This window comes from Lycorma delicatula, chromosome 10 (genome assembly GCF_047948215.1).
Source record: "Lycorma delicatula isolate Av1 chromosome 10, ASM4794821v1, whole genome shotgun sequence".
Classification (NCBI taxonomy): domain Eukaryota; kingdom Metazoa; phylum Arthropoda; class Insecta; order Hemiptera; family Fulgoridae; genus Lycorma; species Lycorma delicatula.
Genome location: NC_134464.1, coordinates 32,989,442 through 33,015,153, shown reverse-complemented (window position 1 = coordinate 33,015,153; position 25,712 = coordinate 32,989,442). Strand labels below are relative to the sequence as shown.

General features: G+C 29.3%; 1 protein-coding gene across 2 annotated transcripts in view; it reads right to left on the bottom strand.

Moving 5' to 3' along the window:
• The window catches only part of LOC142331191 (protein 5NUC-like), a 121,287-nt gene that overhangs the window by 9,197 nt on the left and 86,378 nt on the right, over window positions 1–25,712 (bottom strand). For both annotated transcript variants that reach the window (XM_075376923.1, XM_075376924.1), the window contains exons 4-6: window positions 23,343–23,544; window positions 18,412–18,609; window positions 4,824–4,984 (exon numbers count right to left, since the gene is read on the bottom strand). In XM_075376923.1, the coding sequence (XP_075233038.1) occupies window positions 4,824–4,984; window positions 18,412–18,609; window positions 23,343–23,544 (561 nt within the window). The remainder of the gene's footprint in view (window positions 1–4,823; window positions 4,985–18,411; window positions 18,610–23,342; window positions 23,545–25,712) is intronic.

Sequence of the window (25,712 nt, the reverse complement as noted above, 5' to 3'; positions counted from 1 at the left end):
GAAATCTAAAATTTTTTTATGAAGGACAAAGAAGCTACTATCATTCTGCATTCAGCCACGGAGGTCGGCGGAAAATACCAAATACGTATTTTAACATATTGTAACAGGACCTGGTAACGGTATAACGGACATGGGTAATGGATTCCTTCCAATTTAGAAGAAAGTATGATAAAATAATAATGAAAGGAATCCAGAAGGAACTAAAAGAGATCCTTTTCTCAGGCTAACAAGTCCAGCGAGTGAAGAGTACGTTGTCACAAACATTCCAGTGTGGACAGTGGTAGTATGCAGGAAATTTTTAGTGAGTTATTGGTAAAGAGTAGTAAAAATTATAGTATTAGATGCTTTCATAAAATATAAGGAAGTTTTATTGTAAAGAGCAAAAGTAATAATATTTGCAGAGAATGGAATTGTATAGACTTTAGACTTATCTTAGATTGTTGTTAATTCAATTAGCGGACATTATAACGTTTTTAGTGAATTAGATTTTATTCTGGTGTTTATAATTTAACTGTCTGTAAGCAAATCTCATCCTTATTTGAATTGCTATTTTGTATGTCATATATTCACTATTATTATCGTTGTTATTATTATTATTATTAATTAGTTTATCTTCTACGTTTTTAGGGTAACAAACTGTGTTCATAACAAATTTTTAATTTGTTAGTTTCTCAATATCCTGGTCGAGCCGCAAAAACGCGACAATATAAACATATTATATTTTAGTAATATATTAATATCGATTGTCCGACAATTCATAATCAAATTGGTAATGACTGAACAAAGGAAATAAACTATTATTACACGTCAAAAGATAGATTCGCGGTACTTTTACGTGAATTATCTGAAGTAGTGTTGAAAATGCAAATAATACAGTGGAAGGGGTAGGAAACCAGGTAGGCCAGTTTACTGTTTCATGATCTATCCCCACTGTGTGCCACAATTTATTATTATAAACATTGATGAATAATAATAATTTTGTTCTATTTTATTAATACCATCTTGTAACACAGTATGGAGTTAAAAAAACACTTAAATATTCTTTCAAATTTACGACCACCAAACTCTGATTTTTGACGGGGAAGGTAAAAGAATTTTTTAATACAGAATAACATTAGTGGATTTTTAAAAATCATTACATAAACACAAATACCAATGTATTCTAGTAATTCTCTATAAAATGTGGCCCTAAAAGGTAGCTTATATTTAAATAATAATTTTGTTATAAAGATAAAGAAAAAAGATAAAAGATAAAGATAAAAGAAAAAGTAGATGTGTAATAACACATCTACTTTTTCCATTTGTTGAATGTTAAAATTGTTAAGGGTCAAAACATACTTTTAAATTTATCTGTCTACAGTTACTTTACACAAATATTTATACGTAAATAACGAAGGAATAATCATTAAATTTCTATCTTTAAACTGTTATATAAATTTTGCATATACTTTGATATATTCAAGAAAAAACTATTAAAAAAATCGATTAGATTAACGAATCTAATGGTTTTTTTTTTGTCTTTCTTTTGCAGCCTAGAACACTATTTTTAAATATTTTTTAAATGATCTACAAAATTTTATTAAGTATTTTACGTATTAAGTCAATTATTCAAGATTAATTGCTCTTATAAATTTATAATTACCGTATTAAATGTATTATAGCAAAAATAATTGACCTTGTATTTTTGTTGCAAATGTAATCTGGATGGTGATTCCAAGAGAAGTTATGATAATCATTAATATTTAAGAACTTCGCTAGTAACGATTTTTTTATAACATCGTCGACTATCATGAAATCAATATTATTTTATTGTTTAATATATTTATTTTAAGGGAACAGTACATTAATATTTGTTTATGAAATGATAGGTATCATGTACTAGAGGGCAGAAGTACATTGACAAAAGAATAAAAAGATATTGATTAATATAGTATTTAAATTACAATTTTTTAACAATTATACATCGACACCTCTTACAAATATACAGATAATTTTTAAAAAAATATATATTTATTGTTACATAAGAAATTTATTACATTTATTCAATAATTTAATGTCTTAGTCAACTAGTAAATTATATAAATATGTATAAAATGTCATGTGTGTAATGAATTTTGTGCAACTGTGTATGCACAAGCGCGTGTATATGAAAAAATTAAACGATAGAAAAAGTTAACAGGTTGTAAGAAATTAAAAATAGAACTTAATTTAAATAATGCAAATTTAATTCATTTTAACTGAAAAAAACGAGGTATTTTTAATTCTTTTTAAATAATCAGAAAAGTAAAGAAACAGTATATTAAAATAATGTATATATAAACGTGCGTATCTATACTATATATATATCAGTGAAAAGAGGGTAATGAGAAATCACGTAATATACCTCATTTCTCTCTATTAAGCTCTATTTATTTAATGCTAGTTACTTTAGAGAATGGTTCAGCTAATTTTTCTATTAATTATAATTTTTTATAGGAATTTAATAAATCGTTCACTTGTTATAATGGGAATAATTAATCATTATTTCAAACCTTAAAATCCTCATTTTTAATTTTAATTCAAATCAGGCAATCCTTATAGATTTAATTTTAGTCAAATATCAGTTTTATTTTTGTTAAAATAAATTAAAACGTGGATTTTGGTGGAGGTGTTTAAATATATATTTATATAACCGAGATATCACGATGTTTTCCGGGAATTTTTTTAAACCTATTCTACTCTTAAAAATAATGAAAAAAGTTTATTTCAACATATGTTCTAAAATGCTTTGTTTGCGAGTTACTAGTGAAAGATTTCGCTTGAATTTCAACCACCCCAATAAAATGAGGTCGTCTGATATTTTTATGACGTTTATTAAGCAATATAATTAATGATTTCTTATTATTTTTAACCTGAAAAATTGAATAAAATAGGTCCCAGAACCGTATCTACAGGGGTTTTGAGAAATATGGGTTGAAAATCAATAAATTGGGTAAAAAAATTTTGTTTTTTATATCTGATCAATAATAATTTTATTGAATGGATAATAAACAAATAAAAACTTTTAAACAAAAGTTGTGGAAAATTTAATTTGAACAAATTTGTGTAAGATAGTTGAATAAAATAAAGAAAAAATTGGATTTTATTTAGAAACATTACACTAAACCAAAGTGCGTTGTACGTACCAGTTTATAATAATGTTCAAAAAAGAGCCTAATTTGAAAAAAAAGATTGTAATTATGAAAAATATTAAGTGAAAGCAAGTAAACTTTTTGCAACGTTCTTATATGTTTTGTTTGTTATTAAAGGGGAGTTATTAAACTATTTTATTTATACAGAGTGATTCAAAGAAATGGGAAATTTTGAAAGTTGTGTTGGTAGCCGTGGGCGATTGGTACCACTTGATAAGTGGCACCAGCCTCTCTAACCTAACCTGCCATTTAGTTGTCATGGATCCTTGGACTGGTGCGCAACATGCATTTGCTATCAAAGCGTTTTAAAAAAACAATGACAGTGTGGAGGGAGCGCGTAGAGAATTTCGCGATTTTAATCTGGGACGGCACGACCGTGTTCTATCAGCACATGCAATTAAAACATGGATATTTAATTTTGAGGAAACTGGTTCGGCAATGAAAAAGAAACCTCCAGGCCGTGAGCGAAGCGTCCGTACACCACAGAATGTTCAAGCTCTACAAGATGCTGTCACACGAAGTCCACATCGGTCAATCCGTCGTCTCTCAGCATCTTTACGATTGCATAGTTCAAGTGTTCGAAGAATGTTAGTGAAGGACATGCAATACCACCCTTACAAGCTGTAAGGGTGGTATTGATCGTCCAGAAATTGAAACCGAACGATGCAGTTGTGCGAGCACAATTCTGTAATGTAATGCTTCAGAAGATAAATGATAACGAAGAGTTTCTTCGCGAACTGTGGATGTCAGACGAAGCGCATTTCCACCTCAGTGGATTTGTTAACAAGCAAAATTTAAGATAATGGGCACAAGAAAATCCTACGCCGCTACACCAGCGTCCGTTGCACAGCCAGAAAGTGACCGTGTGGTGTGCTATGTCGTCTTACGGTGTTATAGGCCCTTATTTTTTTGAAGATGACAACGGTCTTGCGATTACAGTGACGTCGGCTCGTTACGTAGCCGTGCTTGAAACCTTTGTTGTGGAACAACAAAAGAGATTTTCACCGATTCTTAACACAGCCTGGTTTCAACAAGACTGAGCAACGTCACATACTACACGAATATCGATGGCAGCTGTACGCCGATTGTTTGGACAACGTGTCATTTCACGAAATGGTGACATTAGATGGCCTCCCAGATCGCCTCATCTCTCAGCTTGCGATTACTTTTTGTGGGGTCACCTTAAAAGCAAAGCGTTCCACAGTAGACCCGCTACAACGGAAGAACTGAAGGCAAAGATCCGAGAAGCAATTGCGGAAATTCCAGTTGAGATGTTACGTCAAACCATGAACAATTTAACGAAGAGACTTCGTGAGTGTTTACGTAGAAGAGGAGGTCACCTGGAAGATGTCATCTTTAAAAAATAAATTAAAATGTATGTATCCTAAAATGGCAACATTTGTACAATTATATGAAATAAAATTCATTTTCTAAAAAAAAATTTTCATTAACGTTATTTAATTTTTTTATATTTCCCGTTTCTTTGAATCAGCCTGTATATACATACATATATATATATATATATATATATATATATATATATATATATATATATTATTTTTTTCAGTTACATAATTATCATAAACTTTGTTTCGTTATGTAAATATAAAAGTAAAAGTTAATATATAAATAGTAATAATTAAATATTCATACAAAATCAACGAAAGCATCTGCGATGAAATTAGCTAAATTGCTTTCCTTTCGTCGTACGCTATCACTTCCATCTAAAAGTACTTTTGTTACTCCTAATTTTTTATTCGCTTCTTCATCAACTTGCAATTTCCATGGCATCAATGCTTCTGTTACACTTTCATCTAAAACAAAACAAAAAAAATTACTACTGAAATAATTTTTTTCTAGGTTTATATATAAAAATAACAGGATGATTATTTTAATATAAAAGTTATCGAAAAAATAAACAGCTTTTTTAAGAAGGACACAATCTTAAAATTAATTGTAAAAGGTGGACAAGAAATAACCCCGGTTTTAAAACTTTAACCAAACACAGAACTTATTAGAAAATCAAAAATACTTTTTACCTACAATCATTTATCATATAAATCATAAATAATCATTTACAATCATATATCGACTATTTGTAATCATTTATCGACAGAGTTATCATTACTCAGACCGAGTTATCGGACAGAGTTACCGTCATTCTTTTCCTGCAGTTTTCCTTCTCTTTCAAACAGGGCTGGCTTGAGTTCTGCAGTCACTCAGAATCTTCTCCTTTAGGAATCTTCTTAAGAGGAATATTCTCTTAAGAAGGAATATTCTGAGGAGAAATCTTCTCCTCAGGAATTGTTTATGGAATGTTTCTATAAACCATGGACTTCAAAAATCTGCAAAGAAAGTAATTACATGGCTACAGACCTCATGATGTCGTTGGCCATGTTTGGTCGGCACAATTTGGAATTCCTTACGTAACAAATCGAAGTTTTCTCCCGCTACGTGGCATGTTCCACCATCTTGTTGAAATCAGAAGTTATTGCCACTAATTGAGACTAATTGTGGCCAAAAACATTCAATCAATATGTTTCAATATCGTTCACTATTAACCACAGCCGTATTTCCGACCTTATCCTCAAAAAAAGTATGGACCGATAATTCCACCAGACCAAAATTCACATCAAACAGTAACTTTGAGTGGATGTAACTAAATTTCATGAAGATATTGAGGTTTTTATGTCCTCCAAATTAGATAATTTTCATGTTGATGTATTCCTTAAGATAGAAATGTTCTTCATCACTAAAGGTTATCGTTTTTGTAAAATCACTTTTTAATCCTACGCTGCAACACAAAATTTCGGCGCTTAAGATTATCCCACGGCTTAAGTTGTGTTAATTGTACTTTTTATGAGTGCATATGCAGTTTTTTTATTAAAGTTCTCCCTAAAGTAATCTGGTTTTTCAAGTTCTTGTGAACGATGGCGAGTAGATGTTCTTGAGTGTTACAACACTGTCGCGTTCTGATTTTATGTTATAAAAAGACCGGCCGATGCGAGAGCAGCCAGATTATTTATGTCTAAAACAGCACCCGTTTTTTTTCACATTTTCTCACCAATCAATGAACTGTTGATGAATGAAGTTCACCGAATGAACTTATTCGGTGCGCCACTCTATATCTTTTTATAACAATTCATGTCAACTAATCGGAACTAGATAAGATAGGAAAGACATTCAATGATGACAACCCTTTCAGACGATAAGGATGAGTAATTTTTTTAAAAAAAGGCGTTATATTTGACTAACCCAATTCAGTTTAGGGCCTGGATAAATTTTTTGTTACACAAGTTTTCATATAAAACTACTGAACTTGGGATTGCTTGTATATATCAGACTATATGTGGCACTAATATGATTACATATTTATTTATTTATTTGTTTTTTTTTGAAAATTATCTTATCTATAAAACATTTATTCGTATGAAAAACGAGGTACAGTAGAAATTTTCCAAATTTTTAGTTACCAATAATATTACTTTCGATATGAAAATTTGTGAACCTGGAAATATTCATAAATAAAAGGGCAGAGTTACTCCTGAATGTTATCGTGGGATTTTATGGAAATGTAAAACAGTATTTAAAAAAAATGGAATGTGATTATATTTACAAGATTATAAATAAAAGTTAAAATTGCATATTACATCATAAATTTTTTTAATGACTTGAAAGAACTAGGCCGTAAAAAACATAGCTATTCGTTTCGATCTGTTATCAACAAAAATGAGACTGACATACTGTTTCATTTTTATTTCAGTTACGAGAGTTGTAAAGTTTTAGCTTTTTTTAACAGTCAAAATAAGTGAATGTATAGCAATGAAAATTATAACTTTGAAAAAACACGCATTACATACAAATAAAATTACTGTTTAGTGTGCTATCTTGTAATTAAATGACAATTATTATTTTTTCTTTAAATTATAGATATCAAACTTTATTTTATATTACACAAGTATTTATTAAATTTTTAAAATAAAACGAACAAAAATATTAGTTTTAGCAAGATGACGATATTTGTCTAATAAAATAATATTCCTGTTAAAAAAATTATTTATTCATCATTTCATAAATAAAATATCTTGCTGCCAAGTTTTATAGGTTTTTTTCATTTACGGATACTTAATAATGTACTTTTTTCAGAAAAATCCTCATATACTTCGTGAAGTGAAAACTATCAAGGAAAGTCAGATTTCATTACACGATAGGAAATCATTGCTGTGAGCTTAAAGTATGAGTAAACTGAGTATTACTTTAATTTGAGCCTTGTTTTGTGAAAAATAGTTGAATTATATGTTATAAAAATTTGGATTACGTTATGTTTTAAATATTAATGCAGTGTATAAAAATTAATGAGATGTTACCAAATGTATTACAATTTAAAATAATTCCTTTAAAATTAGCATTTTATATTATTAAATATTTTTTTTTTAAATAAATAATTAATTTCAAGTAACATATATGACATCCATAAATATTTTTGCAATTTACAGTATACTATTGAGCTGTCCAATTTACTACGAACAAAGCGTAAGTTTTTAATGACCCTCTCTACTCAAGCCGACATGGCAAAACCGTTTTGATTGACATCCCTTTGTTTGTAAATGTCATAGTGTTATACCACTTACACTCGAGGTTACATGTCATCCGTGTGTTATCCATTGCTTTTATATGAGATGTTCACAAATTTAGGATTATATTGTTAATAAATAAAACGCGACCAGCGGAAAATATATGAACTGATGAACTCAAATTTCGAGTAGCATTATTATTATACAATCATATCAGTTTTAAACGAGTAATTGTTCTTGTTTATTTACTGAAATATTTCTATTGGAAAATTATGGGACTTCAGCGTGACATATAACAACAGCAAACGGTAAACTTTACACAATCCGCACATATAAAAAATATAAAAATATACAAGTTTTATTGTAAATTATATGTTTATCTTGCTCATTTTTTTTTAGTTTTACGACTAGCAAATTGATTTTGAGTTCTGAAACTTATAATTCGTAATTTTTTATGTAAGTTATTCATTAAAAATCAAAGAATTCTTTTTGAATCTACAATTAAAACATATTTTGTTACCTTTTCAAAAAGATAAAAATATCATATGAAAGATTAGATTTAAATTTCTTGCTGTCTAATGACCATTCAAACTCTAACCTAATATATTTTAGATTTTTAAATAATCTTCGTTAGAAAAATACTTCCAATTTAATAAAACCTTTACAAATAAAATCATTCATTCTTTGGTAGCGGCCCGGGAACGATGCAGGTTTAACTGTTCCAGGCGCAAGCGTTCGACATGGTGACGACCGTCCTCGAAAGCTTTCCCCAATTCAGGCGTTGGTCTTATTAGAGCAGTTAACTGCCCTGTGCCCAGCAAGAGCGCAATGACCACACGTCTCCGACTGTGCCATACAGCGGAGAGAGGTGTGACCAAAGCCTTGACATTTGAAGCACCGGGGTACTTCTGTATGATCGATGACCCTGCAAGAGGTCCACCCAAGGAAGAGCCGAGCAGGTCTTTGCACCACGACCTGCCGGATCTTAGGCAAGGTTTCAATTATCTAGTGGTTCTTTGAGGCTTCTTTACGCCCCAACTGTCGTACCACCCTGATTCCCTTGAGGCAGCCATACCCAATGCTGGATTTTGGCTGCGCATCGCCTTGAAGATTTTGGGCTCCTCTGCCCTTGGCAAATCGTACACCAATATTTGTGACTCCGCTCGGCCAGCAACTGAGGCTTCAGCCCAATGTACACAGACGTATACATATATATATGTATATATATAACTAACCCATTCATTTAGTTTTCAAAATTTCTAAATTATAAACGAATTTAACTTAAATTTTATAGCACAAAAATGTACTGTAATAAATTTAAAAAAATATATATTTATTGTCTAAAAAAATAATTTTAAATTATACATATCATCTCAAGGATATAATAAACCTTTCTTAATGCTGTTTTTAATCTGGTTTATTTTTTTTTAAATTTGCATTTGATACGTCGTTTTATAATCATAAAAAAATTGTCTATTACGTAATGAAAAAAAAATTGTTATTACGTTAAAATTATCTTAAAATAATATCATAAATTTGTCTGTAAATAATGTTAGGCATCAATATGTATTATGAGCAGAGAAGTAAAAATAGCACTTAGTAAATTTTGGAAAAAAATGAGGTAAAGTTTTTTTTTAATATATTATTTTTCTGATAATTTTTATATAATGATTGAAATATAAATATTTAATCAGAAAATGATCTAACATAAAGTGTATTGCAAAATATCAAGTTTTAAAATCACAGTTGTGTAATATACACAATGTAATATTATTATTATTCAGAGTTAATGTACTGTATATAATACGATAACAATAGCAACAATATAGTATTGTAAACAGACAATGGTAAAGATCGGTTATACGCCTTTTCATGTCAGTTAAACATTTAACAATGCTAAGATAAAACCCTGCCAAGACGTTTTAGATTATTCCTAATATAGTTTTACGTTGGATGTTTATAAGATGGAACTTAATTACAAGTAGATTTGTTATTATACAGTAAGTTAATTTGTAACTGACTAATAAAAACAAGCCGTTTTTAATTCAACCCTTATGTATTTATCTAAAAAATAAAATTTTAGGGATGGTTGTTTAATCTTTATTCTTTGCCTAATGACTGATTTCAAGGAGTTTTTTTTTAATCTTACTAAAGAATCATCAATTTTTTTCAAGTTTCGCATACTAAGGATTGAGGTTGTTGAAATAACATTTTCCATTTATTCATCTTGCTGGCAGTTTTTCCTAGTTCATTATTTCGTTGTTTTATCTTTCTCCCTCCTAACTGAACGTTAATGATTTTTTCTTCTCGTAGAAACTTTTTAAATATTCTAAAATTTCTGAACCAGTTCCTGAACCCTTGAAACCAGTTTCTGAACGTAGTTCTGTCATGTAAAATTTCTTCAGTTATTTTCATATCTTTTAGGTCTTTTGAACTGTAACCCACCGAGTTGGTCTAGTGGTGAATGCGTCTTCCCAAATCAGCTGATTTGAATATTAGATCGTGGATACCGGCGTTCGTTGGTGGTTGGGTTTTAATTAACCTCACATCTCAGGAATGGTCGAGTGAGACTGTACAAGACTACACTCATACATATCACCCTCATTCATCCTCTGAAGACCGTTCAGGTGTTAACCTGAACAGTAATTCCCGGAGGCTAAACAGGAAAAAAGATAGGTCTTTTGACTTGAAAAAAGTTAGTGTGAATCACTGCGGTCCATTGATTTCCGTCCTTTTTGTTTTGTTTTTTGAGCCTCTTGTCAATTATTCTTATATTCTCATAAGGTGGCCGAAGAAATTTACTTTTCTTTTTCTAATGGAAACTGACATTTTATCACTATCATTGTATTTGTAAAAATTTTCATTTTATCTTAATTTTTATTTTATTGAGAATGATATTATGCTAGTATTTATACGAGAATTGTTCGAATATAATAAAACTGAATTTATACAGAAAATTCTGTATAATCTTTATTAAAAAATATCCGTATAAATTTATGCGGAATTAAAAATGAAATGTGTTTTAAACAAAAAATTGTGTAGCCTGCATAAACAATTTGAAGCTATTTTTCATAATTTTTCTGACGTTATTATTGCTTAGTATAGTTTGTTTATATATTATTATTAAATAATAATAATAATAAAGTATGTTATTATTCTGATATACAATGTACTTTCAGATAAAAAATAAAAATTAATTAGAAAACTTTGATTTATTATTCAATAAAAAGTAAAGACTAATGCTGCATTTCACAGTTCTTCTTTCACACTGAACAGAACGCAAGGATGATGCTATTTATCCTCCTATTTATTGCAGTCTGGACATCTGTCCACAACTGGCTTTTTTATTTCTCGCAGTTATTTAATCTTTAAAGACGGTTATATATTTATTTTCGGTTTGTTTTTTTTTTTTTAAGTGGACGGTTGCGTTCTGATCCTTTGTAGATCTAGTTTGTGAAAAATATTTTTATGGGGTTATTCCTTGGGATATTAGCAAAAAAATATTTGGTTCATTCCCCTTCGGTCCGTTTACTGAAGGCCTTTCGATCTAGCAGGAATGCAGGTGCTTCAGTTTTGTGGAGGGTGCAACGTAGTCACTTTGCGGAGAGAGTCTCGTATGGTGGCTGTAAGTTAATAATAACAAAAATGAATATTATTATTATTAATATATACTTAGCCATATAATTTGTAGTAATGTACCAATTGTTATTATTTATTATGATCACTGTTACTTATTATTGTGAAAGCTGTTATTGTTAGTGTTTAGCCGAATAATTCTAACAATAACTATTTAAAGTCGATTAATGGATGTAAATCTGAAGGTAACACGAAATAAAAACGTTACTAGGGAGCGTTTTACTTCGCTTTTTTATTACCACGCTTTGTTAGTTTTTAAAAAATTGATTGCTTATAACTCAAAAAAGAAGCCATTTATCTACAGACGGTTTTCTCCATTGTTTTTCTCATAAATTTTACATTAAAATCATGTATCACATACCCATCTTTCTAATTAAAAAAAATAAACATGGATTTATTTAATATGGCGGATAAAAATTACAAACACATCATAAATTAGTAATATTTTAAATATATAGATGTGTATTTTGTTCTACCTTCTAGTATCACTTAGGTTTGAAAGACGGAGCTGTTTCTATTACCAACTTTAATATCATATACTATATTAAAGATTACACCAATGTATACAGCATTAAATTGAAAATTGTTTCACATTTCATGCATACGTCGTTCCGATTCCAAATTTATATAGTTTTTTCATGGAGGTTATAATATTTAGAAAGGATGATTTAAAGGGCATAAGAGGATAAATTAAAATTATTATTACTATATAAAAACAATAATAAAGTAAAAAAAAAAAATTATTTAGAATTATTTAAAAAAGTTTCTATTTATTTATAATGCTTTACATCAGCTTTTTGTTATGAAAAAAATTTATATTCCGGTCTTGTAAAAACGCAGCTAACCTTTTTATGAATTCAAAATGCGATTCGTATGGTGTATGTTCAACTGATCCATGTACTTATTCTTTATCTATAAATGTAACATTGAAATATAGAATTTAATTTTGTTTTTGTCAGAAAGAAATAAATATATTGAAATAAATTTGCATGAATTTTAATAATTTTGTGCGACATAATACAATCTATTACATTTAAATTAAGCATAATTATATATATATATATATATATATATCTTAATTTCATGTAAATTCATTTTATATTAAAAAAATCTATCAGACTTTATACTGATTAATCAGTTTCCTAATTAAAATAATCTATTTTTTTTTTTACTATAAAACAAATAATAAACAGAATTTTAAACCATTTTTTTCATGAAAGTTTTAAAATTGCAAAAGGAAAACAGCGAAAGAAGATATCTTAAGCTGTATCAGTACAGCCAGAGGCAACTTAAACTACTGGATATTTTATTATTTTTTATTACTAAGTCAAATTATAATTTTTTTTTATTATCGGAGGATCATATTTACAATGGAAATGTTTCATTATAACCCAATTGGTGCGGATTAATTTTCATGTAGATTTTTACATTGTGTATTTATTGAATTTTTAATTTAGTAAAAATATAATTTGTTGTAAAGTTTTAAATTTAATAAAAAATAATAATAATTTAAATTTATTTGAGTAGAGAAGCCCGCGAAGAGTAGAACTTAATTAGTTTATTGACACTTGAAATGCATAACCATTAGGCTCATATCATTTTGATTTGTTGAGACACATACATGGTTCTTAGTTTTAAGAAAGGTTTTACCTCTAGATAGACTAAAAAATTGCCTCAGTTTTGTTATTATCTACTTTTCAGATTTATTGTATTTCCATAGTTTTGCATTCAGTTTTTTTTTCAAATTCATATGAAGAAAACTTCCTTCTTTTGTACACTGAATAAAATATAAATGTAAAAAGAAAAATGATAAAATTAGTTTTCGGTCACTGATATTGTAATATGGCCTGAGAATGTATTTTATATTTTTCTTTTTGTGGCTATAATGTTTTTCCAATAACTGAAGAATGTATTTTAAAATACTGTAGTTATTCCTAATTTCATTGGCCCTTCTTATGTATAATAATCACAATTTTTTTCTTATCATTTAGTATTAATAGTAAATATGAATACAGTGGACTTACTAGTTGTTTAATATTTAACTGTTAGGGTAAATATACTTATCTCAATATTTTATCAGCTTTGCTCCTAAGTAGTAAATATGTTTCTCAGCAATTTAACATCTGTATTTGAATTGACATCGAGATTATGTTATGGTAATCAATCAATTAAGAAGATTATTTTTTTTTTAAGTAGTAATAAACCAATAAGCTTGTTGTAGAATTGTTTATAAATTCGTGGGTCATTCAGTGGGATATATAGATTTAATTAATTTGTTAATTGACGGGTACCTAAAAGGTTAAATTTGGAAAAGAGAACAAAGTGTGGAATATATATAAAAAAAAAAGGTAACTTAGTGTGTAGGTTGTAGTAGTAGTGAGCAGAGGGAAGTAGAGAGGGGAAAGAGAATATAATGTTAAATTCCAATTGAATGACTGTTAAATAAATAAATTTAATATATAAATATATTTTTCGTTTTTATTAAATAATTTATTAAAAAATATGAATGAATATTTGAGTGTGGTAATTGTGTGTAATATAATAAGAAAAAAAACACCAAAGATTTATTTTGTCAATAAGGTAAATAAATACAATAAACTCATGCTTTTTAAAACACGTCATACAACCCGTCAATCAAATTTGTGATTGGGCTGAAGTTGTATTATTTTGCTTGTCTATCATTAAAATTTCAAAAAAATTACACAATTTTTATCGATTATAAGAATTCTCACTAGAATTTTTTTTTTTTAATATAATTTTGTTGTTAAGAAATTAAATTAGGGATGGTAAATATTATTTTCCAATTTTTTTTTTTACAAAAAAATATTAACTTAATTGTATGAACTCAAAGCCTTGAAATATATATACACTTATTGGCCCTACTATCAATTTTATCTGACATACATGAGTGAAAATAAATATAACATTTATAGATTTCATTTCCGTAATATTCCAGCGATGCTGATAAAATATATGCACATAAAAATATGGGTATCCTTTAAAGCGTATACATTTTCTCCATTAATATTAAATTTCCTGATATTATTGAAATATATAATACATATTTATTAAATTGGATTCTATTTTATTTTAAATCTAGGATTTTTTAAAAATCTACTACAAAAGTAATATTTCTTTTGGATTATGTCAAACATATGTGGAAAAATGCTGATTAACTATTTGTTTTTGTTCTCTCAGTGTTTTAGTGATGAACGTCTCTTTATATGTGTTCATATTTACTTATGGTTTCTTTAATACTGTAACAGATTGTAAATTTTATTCTGAGACAAAAAAAATTCACAAACAGGTGATTAGTAAACAGATAAAATGATACATAATTCAGCAACGGAAATCAACTGTAAACTGTTCTAATCATAAAATTAGAGAAAACAGTTCTTTCAAATATAGCTACAAAAAGCAGTAGGGGTCATCCGCCCTCCTCCTACCACACAGGTAGGCGCGGATAACCCCATGGTCGATCAGGAATTATGTGTGCCAGTAGTTCAGCTCACCAAATCTCCGACTGATCCACGGCTTTATATCCGCAACAAGGTGGCGCGTCTACCTGCCCTTGGTGTTTTACATCCGTTTAAGTTAACCAAACATAACCTACGCTCGCTTCACTCACTAACCTCGGCTAATTAATACTAATGTTTTTTCATTAATTAAATAATAAATTCAGTAATTACTGCTTATAGTCGATTTGTTATTTTACTATTTAATATGGAAAATATGAAAAATGACTGGTATAATTAATAAATTGTTGTATATTTATTAAATTCTCCAACATTGGATGTGATTAATCAAATTTATCGGTAGTTATGCATAATCACCACATTAATCAAATGTACCGTAACATATATACTTTATTTTTTTTTTTTTTGTCTTCAGTCATTTGACTGGTTTGATGCAGCTCTCCAAGATTTCCTCTCTAGTGCTAGTCTTTTCATTTCAGTCTACCCTCTACATCCTACATCCCTAACAATTTGTTTTACATATTCCAAACGTGGCCTTCCTACACAATTTTTCCCTTCTACCTGTCCTTCCAGTATTAAAGCGACTATTCCAGGATGCCTTAGTATGTGGCCTATAAGTCTGTCTCTTCTTTTAACTATATTTTTCCAAATGCTTCTTTCTTCATCTATTTGCCACAATACCTCTTCATTTGTCACTTTATCCACCCATCTGATTTTTAACATTCTCCTATAGCACCACATTTCAAAAGCTTATAATCTTTTCTTCTCAGATACTCCGATTGGCCAAGTTTCATTTCCATATAAAGCGACGCTCCAAACATACACTTTCAAAAATCTTTTCCTGACATTTAAATTAATTTTTGATGTAAATAAATTATATTTCTTAGTGAAGGCTTGTTTAGCTTGTGCTATTCGGCATTTTATATCGCTCCTGCTTCGTCCATCTTTAGTAATTCTACTTGCCAAATAACAAAATTCTTCTACCGCCGTAATCTTTTCTCCTCCTATTTTCACATTCAGTGGTCCATCTTTGTTATTTTTTACTACATTTCATTACTTTTGTTTTGTTCTTTTTTATTTTCATGCGATAGTTTTTGCGTAGGACTTCATCTATGCCGTTCATTGTTTCTTCTAAATCCTTTTTACTCTCGTCTAGAATTACTATATCATCAGCAAATCGTAGCGTCTATATATTTCACCTTGTATTGTTACTCCGAATCTAAATTGTACTTTAACATCATTAACTGCTAGTTCCATGTAAAGATTAAAAAGTAACGGAGATAGGGAACATCCTTGTCGGACTCCCTTTCTTATTACGGATTCTTTCTTATGTTCTTCAATTATTATTGTTGCTGTTTGGTTCCTGTACATGTTAGCAATTGTTCTTCTATCTCTGTATTTGAACCCTAATTTTTTTAAATGCTGAACATTTTATTCCAGTCTACGTTATCGAATGCCTTTTCTAGGTCTATAAACGCCAAGTATGTTGGTTTGTTTTCCTTTAATCTTCCTTCTACTATTAATGTGAGGCCTAAAATTGCTTCCCTTGTCCCTATACTTTTCCTGAAACCAAATTGGTCTTCTACTAACACTTCCTCCACTCTCCTCTCAATTCTTCTGTATAGAATTCTAGTTACCATAACATATATACCGTAATATATATACTTTATTTTTAATAATACTTAATTATTTGATTTCATTACATATGCGCCAATGCAGCCCTAGTTTTAGAAATTCTTTATTGAAAGAAAAATCATTATTTCGTTCACAAAACAATTTCCTCAATGCAGATATTACTTTATCATTACAGCTGTAGCTCTGATCGTTTTGATCTTACTTTAAATTCAGAAAGAGGAGGTAGGAATCATTAGGATGAATCAGTTATGTACTTTCCGGAGGCTAAACAGGGAAAAGAAAGCTTATGGAAAAAAGTTATGTACTTTGGACAGTTTGACTAATAATGTAGAAGCAGTTGAAATTCATACATTAATAAATCATAACTTTTATTGCTTCAATTCTATGAAATCTGACAGTAAAATTTAAAAAAAATCTGATGTGTACATCACATGACTTCCTTGTACGCTTATTATATTACATATACACATTTTTTTTAATTGAAAATACATAAAATTGTATTTCATTAATAACTTCTGATATTTTTTCATATATATATATATATATATATATATATTTTATTGTTATTATTGAATTATTATTTATCGTAAAAATTTTTATACGATCAGAAGTTAACAATTATTAATAAATCAATATATTTAAATTTAAATTTAAAAAAAAAGTTAAAAAAAGGGCATGAAGTCCGATTCGAACCGTTATACCTTCCCCTTCTAAGATCCAAATATTTCATTATTGAAGCTTTTATTTGGCTATAACTCTGGAACCAATGAAGATAAGAACACATGATACATATATCGTTGAAATTCTCTCAACGAGGGCTTATTATTACAGTTAAAAAAAAGTCCAAAATCCAAATTGTTTTAGATTTTCGGTTTTTTTGACACTTTCGGTTCAGTCGATTGCAATGAAAAAGGGAGGTAACATGTGGATGTTACAACAGTCCTAAATAAATAATTTCAACATCCTAGGACTAATAGTTTGTGAGTTATGCGAGATACATACATACATACACATACATACAGACGACGCTGAAACTAGTCAAAATGGATATTTCCGTTGAAATCTTAAAACCGAAATTTTTCTCGATCATAATACTTCATTTGCTTCGTACAAAGAAGTAAAAAGGATTTAATTTTTTTCATCAATTTAATTCTTTTTTTTTTTTAGTATTAATCTCATGTTCACAAAGTATAGTTCTCCTGTTTTCAAGAAACATTTGTGAGAAAAAAAATCTTCAAACTTTTTAAATGCAGTAAAACTTCCATTATTATTACAGTGGTATGTTAAATGTTTATAATGTAAAATAAATGTAGCCATTCAGTAGTGTTCGAACATTGGCGATTTCATTTGCTTGGAAATTTCCTGGCGGGTTTTTATGGGTGGTTTTCCATTGCCTTCTCAATGTCGTTAATTGAAACCCAACCACCAAACAACAACGGTATCCTCAGTCTAGTATTAAAATCCATATAAAAGCAACTGCTTTTACAAGGACCAGAACCTCAAAACTCTGAACTTCAAAAATAGCTGATTTTGCGATGACGAGTTTAACCATTGGACTAACCCGGCCGGTTATATAAATATTTATATTTAGTAGTAGTATGTATTAAACAAGAACTTCTTAAAACCCTCTAAAATGTATGTTTAATACCAACGAGCATTTTGTTTTTTTCTACCTGAGAAGAACATAGGTAGGATAAATTTGATTACACATTCTTAATTCACGGAGATCAAACACAATTTTTTCGAATAAATAAAATAAAGCATTTTACAGTTTTACAAATCTGTTAACATTCGAAAAAATAAAAATTTGATTACATCATATACCCGAACCGACAAATATTTATTTAGCTAGGAAAGATATTTAAGCATTAACATCTAATTCTATATATTAAACGTGATTAAAAGTTAGTTTATACTTACCTTCAGGTATACTACTGTTTAAAAGTACACTATTTCCCTTAGAATTTATCATTGTACCATCATCTTTAAAATCAATATCAAGTACACCAAGATATTTTGTATAAGCATAAGCTTGTACTACTGGAATTTTCTTTCCGCCTTCTTGAGTTATAATTGTTGGATAAGGGCCTTTTATTTCTTCTGTTGAGGGCTGTTCACCTAATAAAATAAAGAACAACAATATTCCAATATTCCTACTAAAAGTTTCATTTATATTAAAATTTATAAACTTTTTAAGTTTATAGTCAGTTAATCTTAAATTATTATACGATAAAATAAATTAAATAAAAATACACAAAAAAAGATTTTATAATAAATTTTACGTAAAATCTAAACCAGATGGTTATTTTAACTGTTAAAACCATCATCGATAATAGATACTAAGGAAATATTACGATTTAATTATAATTAAGAACTATTTATTTAAAAAATATAATAAAAAAGATTAAATAACAAATGAAGAATAATTATGAAACACAGCAAAACGAGTATTTCTAAATAGTGTTTCTAGAAGAACAGTAAAAAATAAAGATAAGTATTACTGTTTTAGGCAATCTCAATCAAAGACATAAATCATTGAAACCCAAAACTCACATTGCTTATCATGTCGTAATAGATGGCCCTTACATAGAGTTCGATAAAATAAAAATTTTGTCAAAAATATTTGATGTAGAATGAACCTGATATCCCTTTCCCATTAATAAAATTTTAGGAAAGGGATAATCATTAATTGTTAATATAATTGATGAAAACTTTACCAAAAAGATTTTTAATTATTTTAAAATTGTAATATCCTATTAGAAGAGGCTAATATGCTATTAGGTATTAGCCAACTATCGCTAATAGTCTCTTCATTATTATTAATAAAATAATTAAATAATTCCTATTAATATATATTTCTATTAAATCTCTTGTTTCTAAAAAATTAATTACGTATCTAATTGACAAAAATTACTGCATTGTTAATTTATGACTTATTATTATGTTAAATTATAAATATATATCGTTTTTTTTTACCTCTACCTTGGGGTCTATAAGGTTGAAAGACCAAAGTTTTTTTTTTTTTTAACTATCTTAACCTTTATTTTTGTTTTTTATTTTTATAAAATACTTGCGATATTTATTTATCGTTTTAGTTATTTTTTTTTTTTTTTTAGATTAATTATACTTTTGTTTATTCGTAAGCTTCTTTTGTTACGTATTTTGGTTTTGAAAAACAAAATATAATTCAAAATATGAAGTAAATAACTGTGTTGGTATTTCATAACAAATTTTCTAAAAAATTCTACGCATACAACCCAATTAAGAATAAATAGAATTACAACCAACCAGCAATTACGAGGGCCGTTTGTTTTTCAACCTCTGAGGGACCCAGGTCTGTGCGTCGTGCGATTGTGCCCCCCCCCCCCACCCAATCACCCTTAGGCGGCTCTATTGCATCAGTCTGACCCAGCTACAGCCAATTGAACATGTCCACTACAATCGATGCTCCCGCCAAGTGCGATATGTTTACTGCAAGCATAAGGATGTAGCGCTGCTGAAATCCATAGCAGAATGAGCCTAGTATATGGTGAAAACTTTATGAGTGAAGGTAATGTAAGAGAATGGTATAGGAAATTTAAAGAAGAGAGAACGGACGTCCATGAGGAAGGTGGATAAGAATGTAAGTCTGTCGCTACTGTACGCCTAGTTGAGCGTTTTGATGATGATTTTGTCCATGACAAATGGAGGTTTACGATAAGTGAACTTTCTGCAGAAATTTCAAGCAAATTGTGACTAAAGAGCTAAGATACCGGAAACTGTGAGGACATTGGGTTCTAAAAATGTTGAGTGACGATCACAAAACGCAGTGAATGGCGTCGGCGTTAATGTTTCTCACGCGTTACGATAATGAGGGGGAAGAGTTTTTAAAGTCTATTGTTACTGCCGATGAGACTTCAATCCATGACAATCAGAAACCAAAGAACAGTCTAAGAAGTGAATACACACTTCTCCAAACAAGGCTGAAATGTTCAAACAGCCACTAAGAAACAGGAAAACAATGGCTACAAATTTTTGGGGCCATAAAGGTATCTTGATGGACTTTATGGAACAAAGAATAACAATAACAAAAGAAGTTTATTGTGAATCTTTACATCGCCTACGCATAGCGATCCAGGACAAATGAAGAGGCATGCTTTCGTCCAATGTGGTTTTGATCCAGGACAACGCACAACCGCACTGTGCCAACGTGACGCAAGAGGTTTTCAGACAATTCAAGTGGGAAGATTTCGACCATCCACAGTATAGTCCAAATCTAATACCTAGCGATTATCATCTCTTTCGAGAATTGAAGGCATAGTTGGGCGGACAACATTTTGTCACCAACGAAGAACTTCAGGAGGCTGTCGAAACGTACCTTACCTCACTGGCGGCAAACTTCTTTGAAGAGGGCATCGGAAAGCTGTTGTAATGATACAAGAATTGCCTCAATCGTTTTGGAAATTATGTAGAAAAATAAGTTAAGTACTGTTAGTACTGTAACTGTTAGTAATAAAATCATTTTGTTATGGCAATGTGTCTCATTTTATAGCCCATCAGATGTTGGAATGAAAAATAGCCCTCATATAATAAAATAAACTCAAAACCCAGAAAAACGTAAAATAAAACCATAAATAAATCCAACAAAATTAAAACTAAAACGAAATAACCAAAATAATACTTTTTTAAGTGATTTTTGTGTTGGTATTTAGTTGATTCTTGCAGAATCTTAATCGGTTTTTGCATGGTGCAAGAACTAATCGCGTAGGAATATCGTGCGGTGTGCTCCCCGGAATGATCATATTCGCACGCACAATGTCTCCGTGCACAGATGTGTTTTGAAATATGCGGGACCGGTGTGGAACTGGATCAACTCGTCTTCAATGGGACTCCAAGCTTGTGGTCCAGCCATCTCTAGAAATCTGGGATCAGAGTGTGGGTTCATCTGCTCTCGTCTACTGGTCCCGTATTACCTGTTACCTGCAGACAAGCAGGTAAGTTAATGCATCCGCATTCAATTTAGTAACTCTCCTGTGCAACTCCTACTTCTTCCAAAATAGAAGTCCAGGGATGCACGTCCGGCCAATATATCAGCGGCATCGCCCAAGATTGTTCGGTTCTCCATGATCTTGTATCTTTAATTCACCTTAATTGTCATATTATATTCATGGACCCTTTTTCTTTTGATCGCTAATTCGTCAGATGAGATCACCTTTAAAAAAATAAGTGTTTTTTAGTGAATATTAAGAAATTTATAACTCACAATTATAAAATGAAAATTATTTTTCTCAAAATCATTTCATTAATCCGATTTTTTACTGTTACAATCTCAAACTATTGAATATTATTTTTTTTGTCTTCAGTCATTTGCCTGGTTTGATGCAGCTCTCCAAAACTTCTTATCTAGTGTTAGTTGTTTAATTTCGGTATACCTCCTACATCCTACATACTAAACAATTTGTCCTACATATTCCAAACGTGGCCTGCATACACAATTTTTTCCTTCTACCTATCCTTCCAAAATTAAAGCGACTATTCCAGACTGCCTTAATATGTGGCTTTTAAGTCTGTCTCTTATTTTAGCTATATTTTTCCAAATGCTTCTTTCTTCATCTATTTGCCGCAACACCTCTTCATTTGTCACTTTTTCCACCCATCTGATTTTTAACATTCTCCTATAGCACCACATTTCAAAAGCTTCTAATCTTTTCTTCTCAAAGGTACTCCAATCGTCCAAGTTTCACTTCCATATAAAGCGACGCTCCAAACATACACTTCCAACAATCTTTTCCTGGCACTTAAGTTAATTTTTGATGTAAACAATTTATATTTCTGACTGAAGGCTCGACTTGCCTGTGCTATTCGGCATTTTATATCGCTCCTGCTTCGTCTATCTTTAGTAATTCTACTTTCCTAATAACCAAATTCTTCTACCTCTGTAATATTTTCTCTTCTTATTTTTATATTCAGTGGTTCATCTACATTAATTCTTCTATATTTCATTACTTTCGTTTTGTTCTTGTTTATTTTCATGCGGTAGTTCTTGCGTAGGATTTCATCCATGCCGTTCATTGTTTCTTCTAAATATTTTTTACGTTCAGCTAGAATTACTATATCATCAGCAAATCATTGCATGTTTGTCTTTTCACCTTGTACTGTTACTCCGGATCTAAATTGTTTTTAACATCATTAACTGCTAGTTCTATGCAAAGATTAAAAACTAACGGGATAGGGAACATCCTTATTGGACTCCCTTTTTTATTACGGCTTCTTTCTTATGTTCTTCAATTATTACTGTTGCTGCTTGGTTCCTGTAAATGTTAGCAATTGTTCTTCTATCTCTGTATTTCAACCCTAATTTTTTTTAAATGCTGAACATTTTATTCCAGTCTACGTTATCGAATGCCTTTTCTAGGTCTATAAATGCCAAGTACGTTGGTTTGTTTTTCTTTAATCTTCCTTCTACTATTAATTTGAGGCCTAAAATTGCTTCCCTTGTCCCTATACGTTTCCTATATATATATTTTATAAATAGTGTAAGTATATAAGGAAAATCTATCAAAGCATTCAAAGAAAAAGAAAATAATCCTAATCAGAATTATCGTAGTGAAACAAAACGGGAGTAAGTAAGGTACTTAAATTATCACATGTAAATAATAGCATTAAATCGGATGAACGATAAATCCCACTTCTAGAAGTTATAAATCCTTATAAATAAAACTTAATGATCATGTTAAATAACTCTTCTTAAATGTCAGTTTTGTTTTCTCTTTTTGATAAATCTGATTGGAAATATAAAATTTCTAATTTTACTTAATAAACTAACTAAAATTAAGTATGGAACATGTAATGTAGATTAGCTATGCACATACCATTGTACAAAAATGTGTTACTATGTCCACCCACAACTAAATCAATACCACGAACTTTACGTGCGATTTCCATATCTTTTTGAATTCCTGAGTGCCCCACAGCTATGAAAATGTTAACACCATTCTTCTTTAATGAATCCAATTCTTTTTGGATACTTTCAATTTCTGGTAGAAATACAACTTCTCCAGGATTTGAAATTAACTAAAAAAAAAGAAGAACCAAATAATATTAAGTTTTTTATAATAATAATTATAATAATAAGTTTTAATAACATTCGAAGTCGATAAATTTTCATACAATTCTGATACAAAAAAAAACTGATGTGGACGCAACATGACTTCCTTGTACGCCTATATTTTGATCTTAATTGCATATACACATTTTTTGTTGCACTTCATTTAAACTTATTTCATTTGAAAGTGAGGTACGATCCTCCATTCTTTAATATAGTGGACAGTTACACAATTGCTGAAATATTAGTTTTTATTAGCATCAAATGTTTATACAATTATTAATCCAACAATCTTACATGAAATATTATGATAGATTAAAAGTTTCTTTATTACTCTATTACTAGGTCAGTATTATTGGTATCATCATCCTGAGTTGCTGATTAACAAAAGTTCCGGATTTCTGGTGTGTCGTATACTGAACTCCTGTATACTGGTTACAAATGTTAATTTCGACCTTTCGGTGTAAAATACTCAGTTTTTATTATTAGATTATTTGGCGAATAATCAACATTGAAAAAGAAATAATCATACTGAAAAAAAAGATAACATGAAATATATCAACAAAAAAAAAACGACACGAAGATGAATATGAAGAGGAAGAAAATTTTAAGAACAAGGGAAGAATAAAAAAAATTAAGAGAAAATGATAAACATAAAAAGAAAGAAATGTTAAAACCAAAGAAAGAATAAATAGGAAAAAATATTGCAAACCAAAAAAATAAAATAAACAGGAACAAAATTTTGCAAACAAAGAAAAATAAAAAGATTAAGATAGGTTGATGAATATAAAGAGACAGAGAAAATTTGAAAACTAGAGAACGTGTACACAAATTAAGATCAGAAGAATTATATCAAACCAAAGAGCGATTAAATTATTGGCAACAAAAAAATAAAAATAAACGAAATGATGATCAACTCCTACTTAGGGAGAATGTTGTCCGACAACATCACAGGAGTAATTAAATAAAAGATAAGAATATTTTTCACTTTGTTAAAGATTGAGTATGCATACCTCAGTGTATATAATTTCAGTCACTCTGTAGTTAACTTTAATGTAGAAAAAATTAAACAGAAATTCCAGAATAATTAAATAAAATTTAACAGAAATTAAACTAGAAAATCCAAAAATAATACGATTCTAAATTATAATTTTCAATTAATATTAAATAATAAGACGTTTCACCAAATCTATTACATATATACATATGTAATAATGCCTATTAAATTACAGATACATATTTTTAAAAGTACATAAAATTTTATTTCACTAATAACTTCTGATTTTTTTAATTTTATTATTGGTACTGAATAATTATTTATTGTAATTGTTTTTACAATTACGGGTTAATAATTACTAATAAATCAATATATTTAAATTTAAAAAAAAGGGCATGATTTCTGATTCGAACCGATGTGCCGCCTTCCCCTTCTGAGACCCAAATATTTCATTATTAAATATTGTTTTGCTATTACTCTGTAACCAATGAAAATAAATACCCCTTATGATATATCGTTGAAAAGCTCTAAATGAGGTCTTATTACTGCAGTTAACAAAATGTCTAAAATTCAAATGTTTTTGGATTTTGATTTTTTTGGGCACTTTAGGTTCAGTGCAATCAAAAGGGGAGGTGGTGGTGCACATCTAAATTTTACAACAGACCTAAATACAAAATTGCAATATCCTAGGGCTAATCGTTTTTGAGTTATGCGAGATACACACGCACATGTATACGTACGTACAGACGCACGCCGAAACTAGTCAAAATGGATTTAGGGAAGGTGAAAATGGATATTTCCGTTTAAATCTGAAAACCGAAATTTTTCGCGATCACAATATTTCCTTGTATTTCGTACAATGAAGTAAAAATGTAATAATTAATAATCTAATTTCTGTTAATATTATTATAGATAATTAGATATACTCGTATATTTTTATTTTGGGTTATTAAAATGCAATATATATATATATATATATATATATATATATATATATATTAGCTGTGTAAAAGTATTATTAAAGAATTTAATCATCTGGTTTTTATGGTGGTATGTGGTAGTAAGTTACTGTATGTGTATGTGTATAATTGGAATTATATCTGAGTTTATTATTTAGTATTTTTTAATAAAATTTAAAGA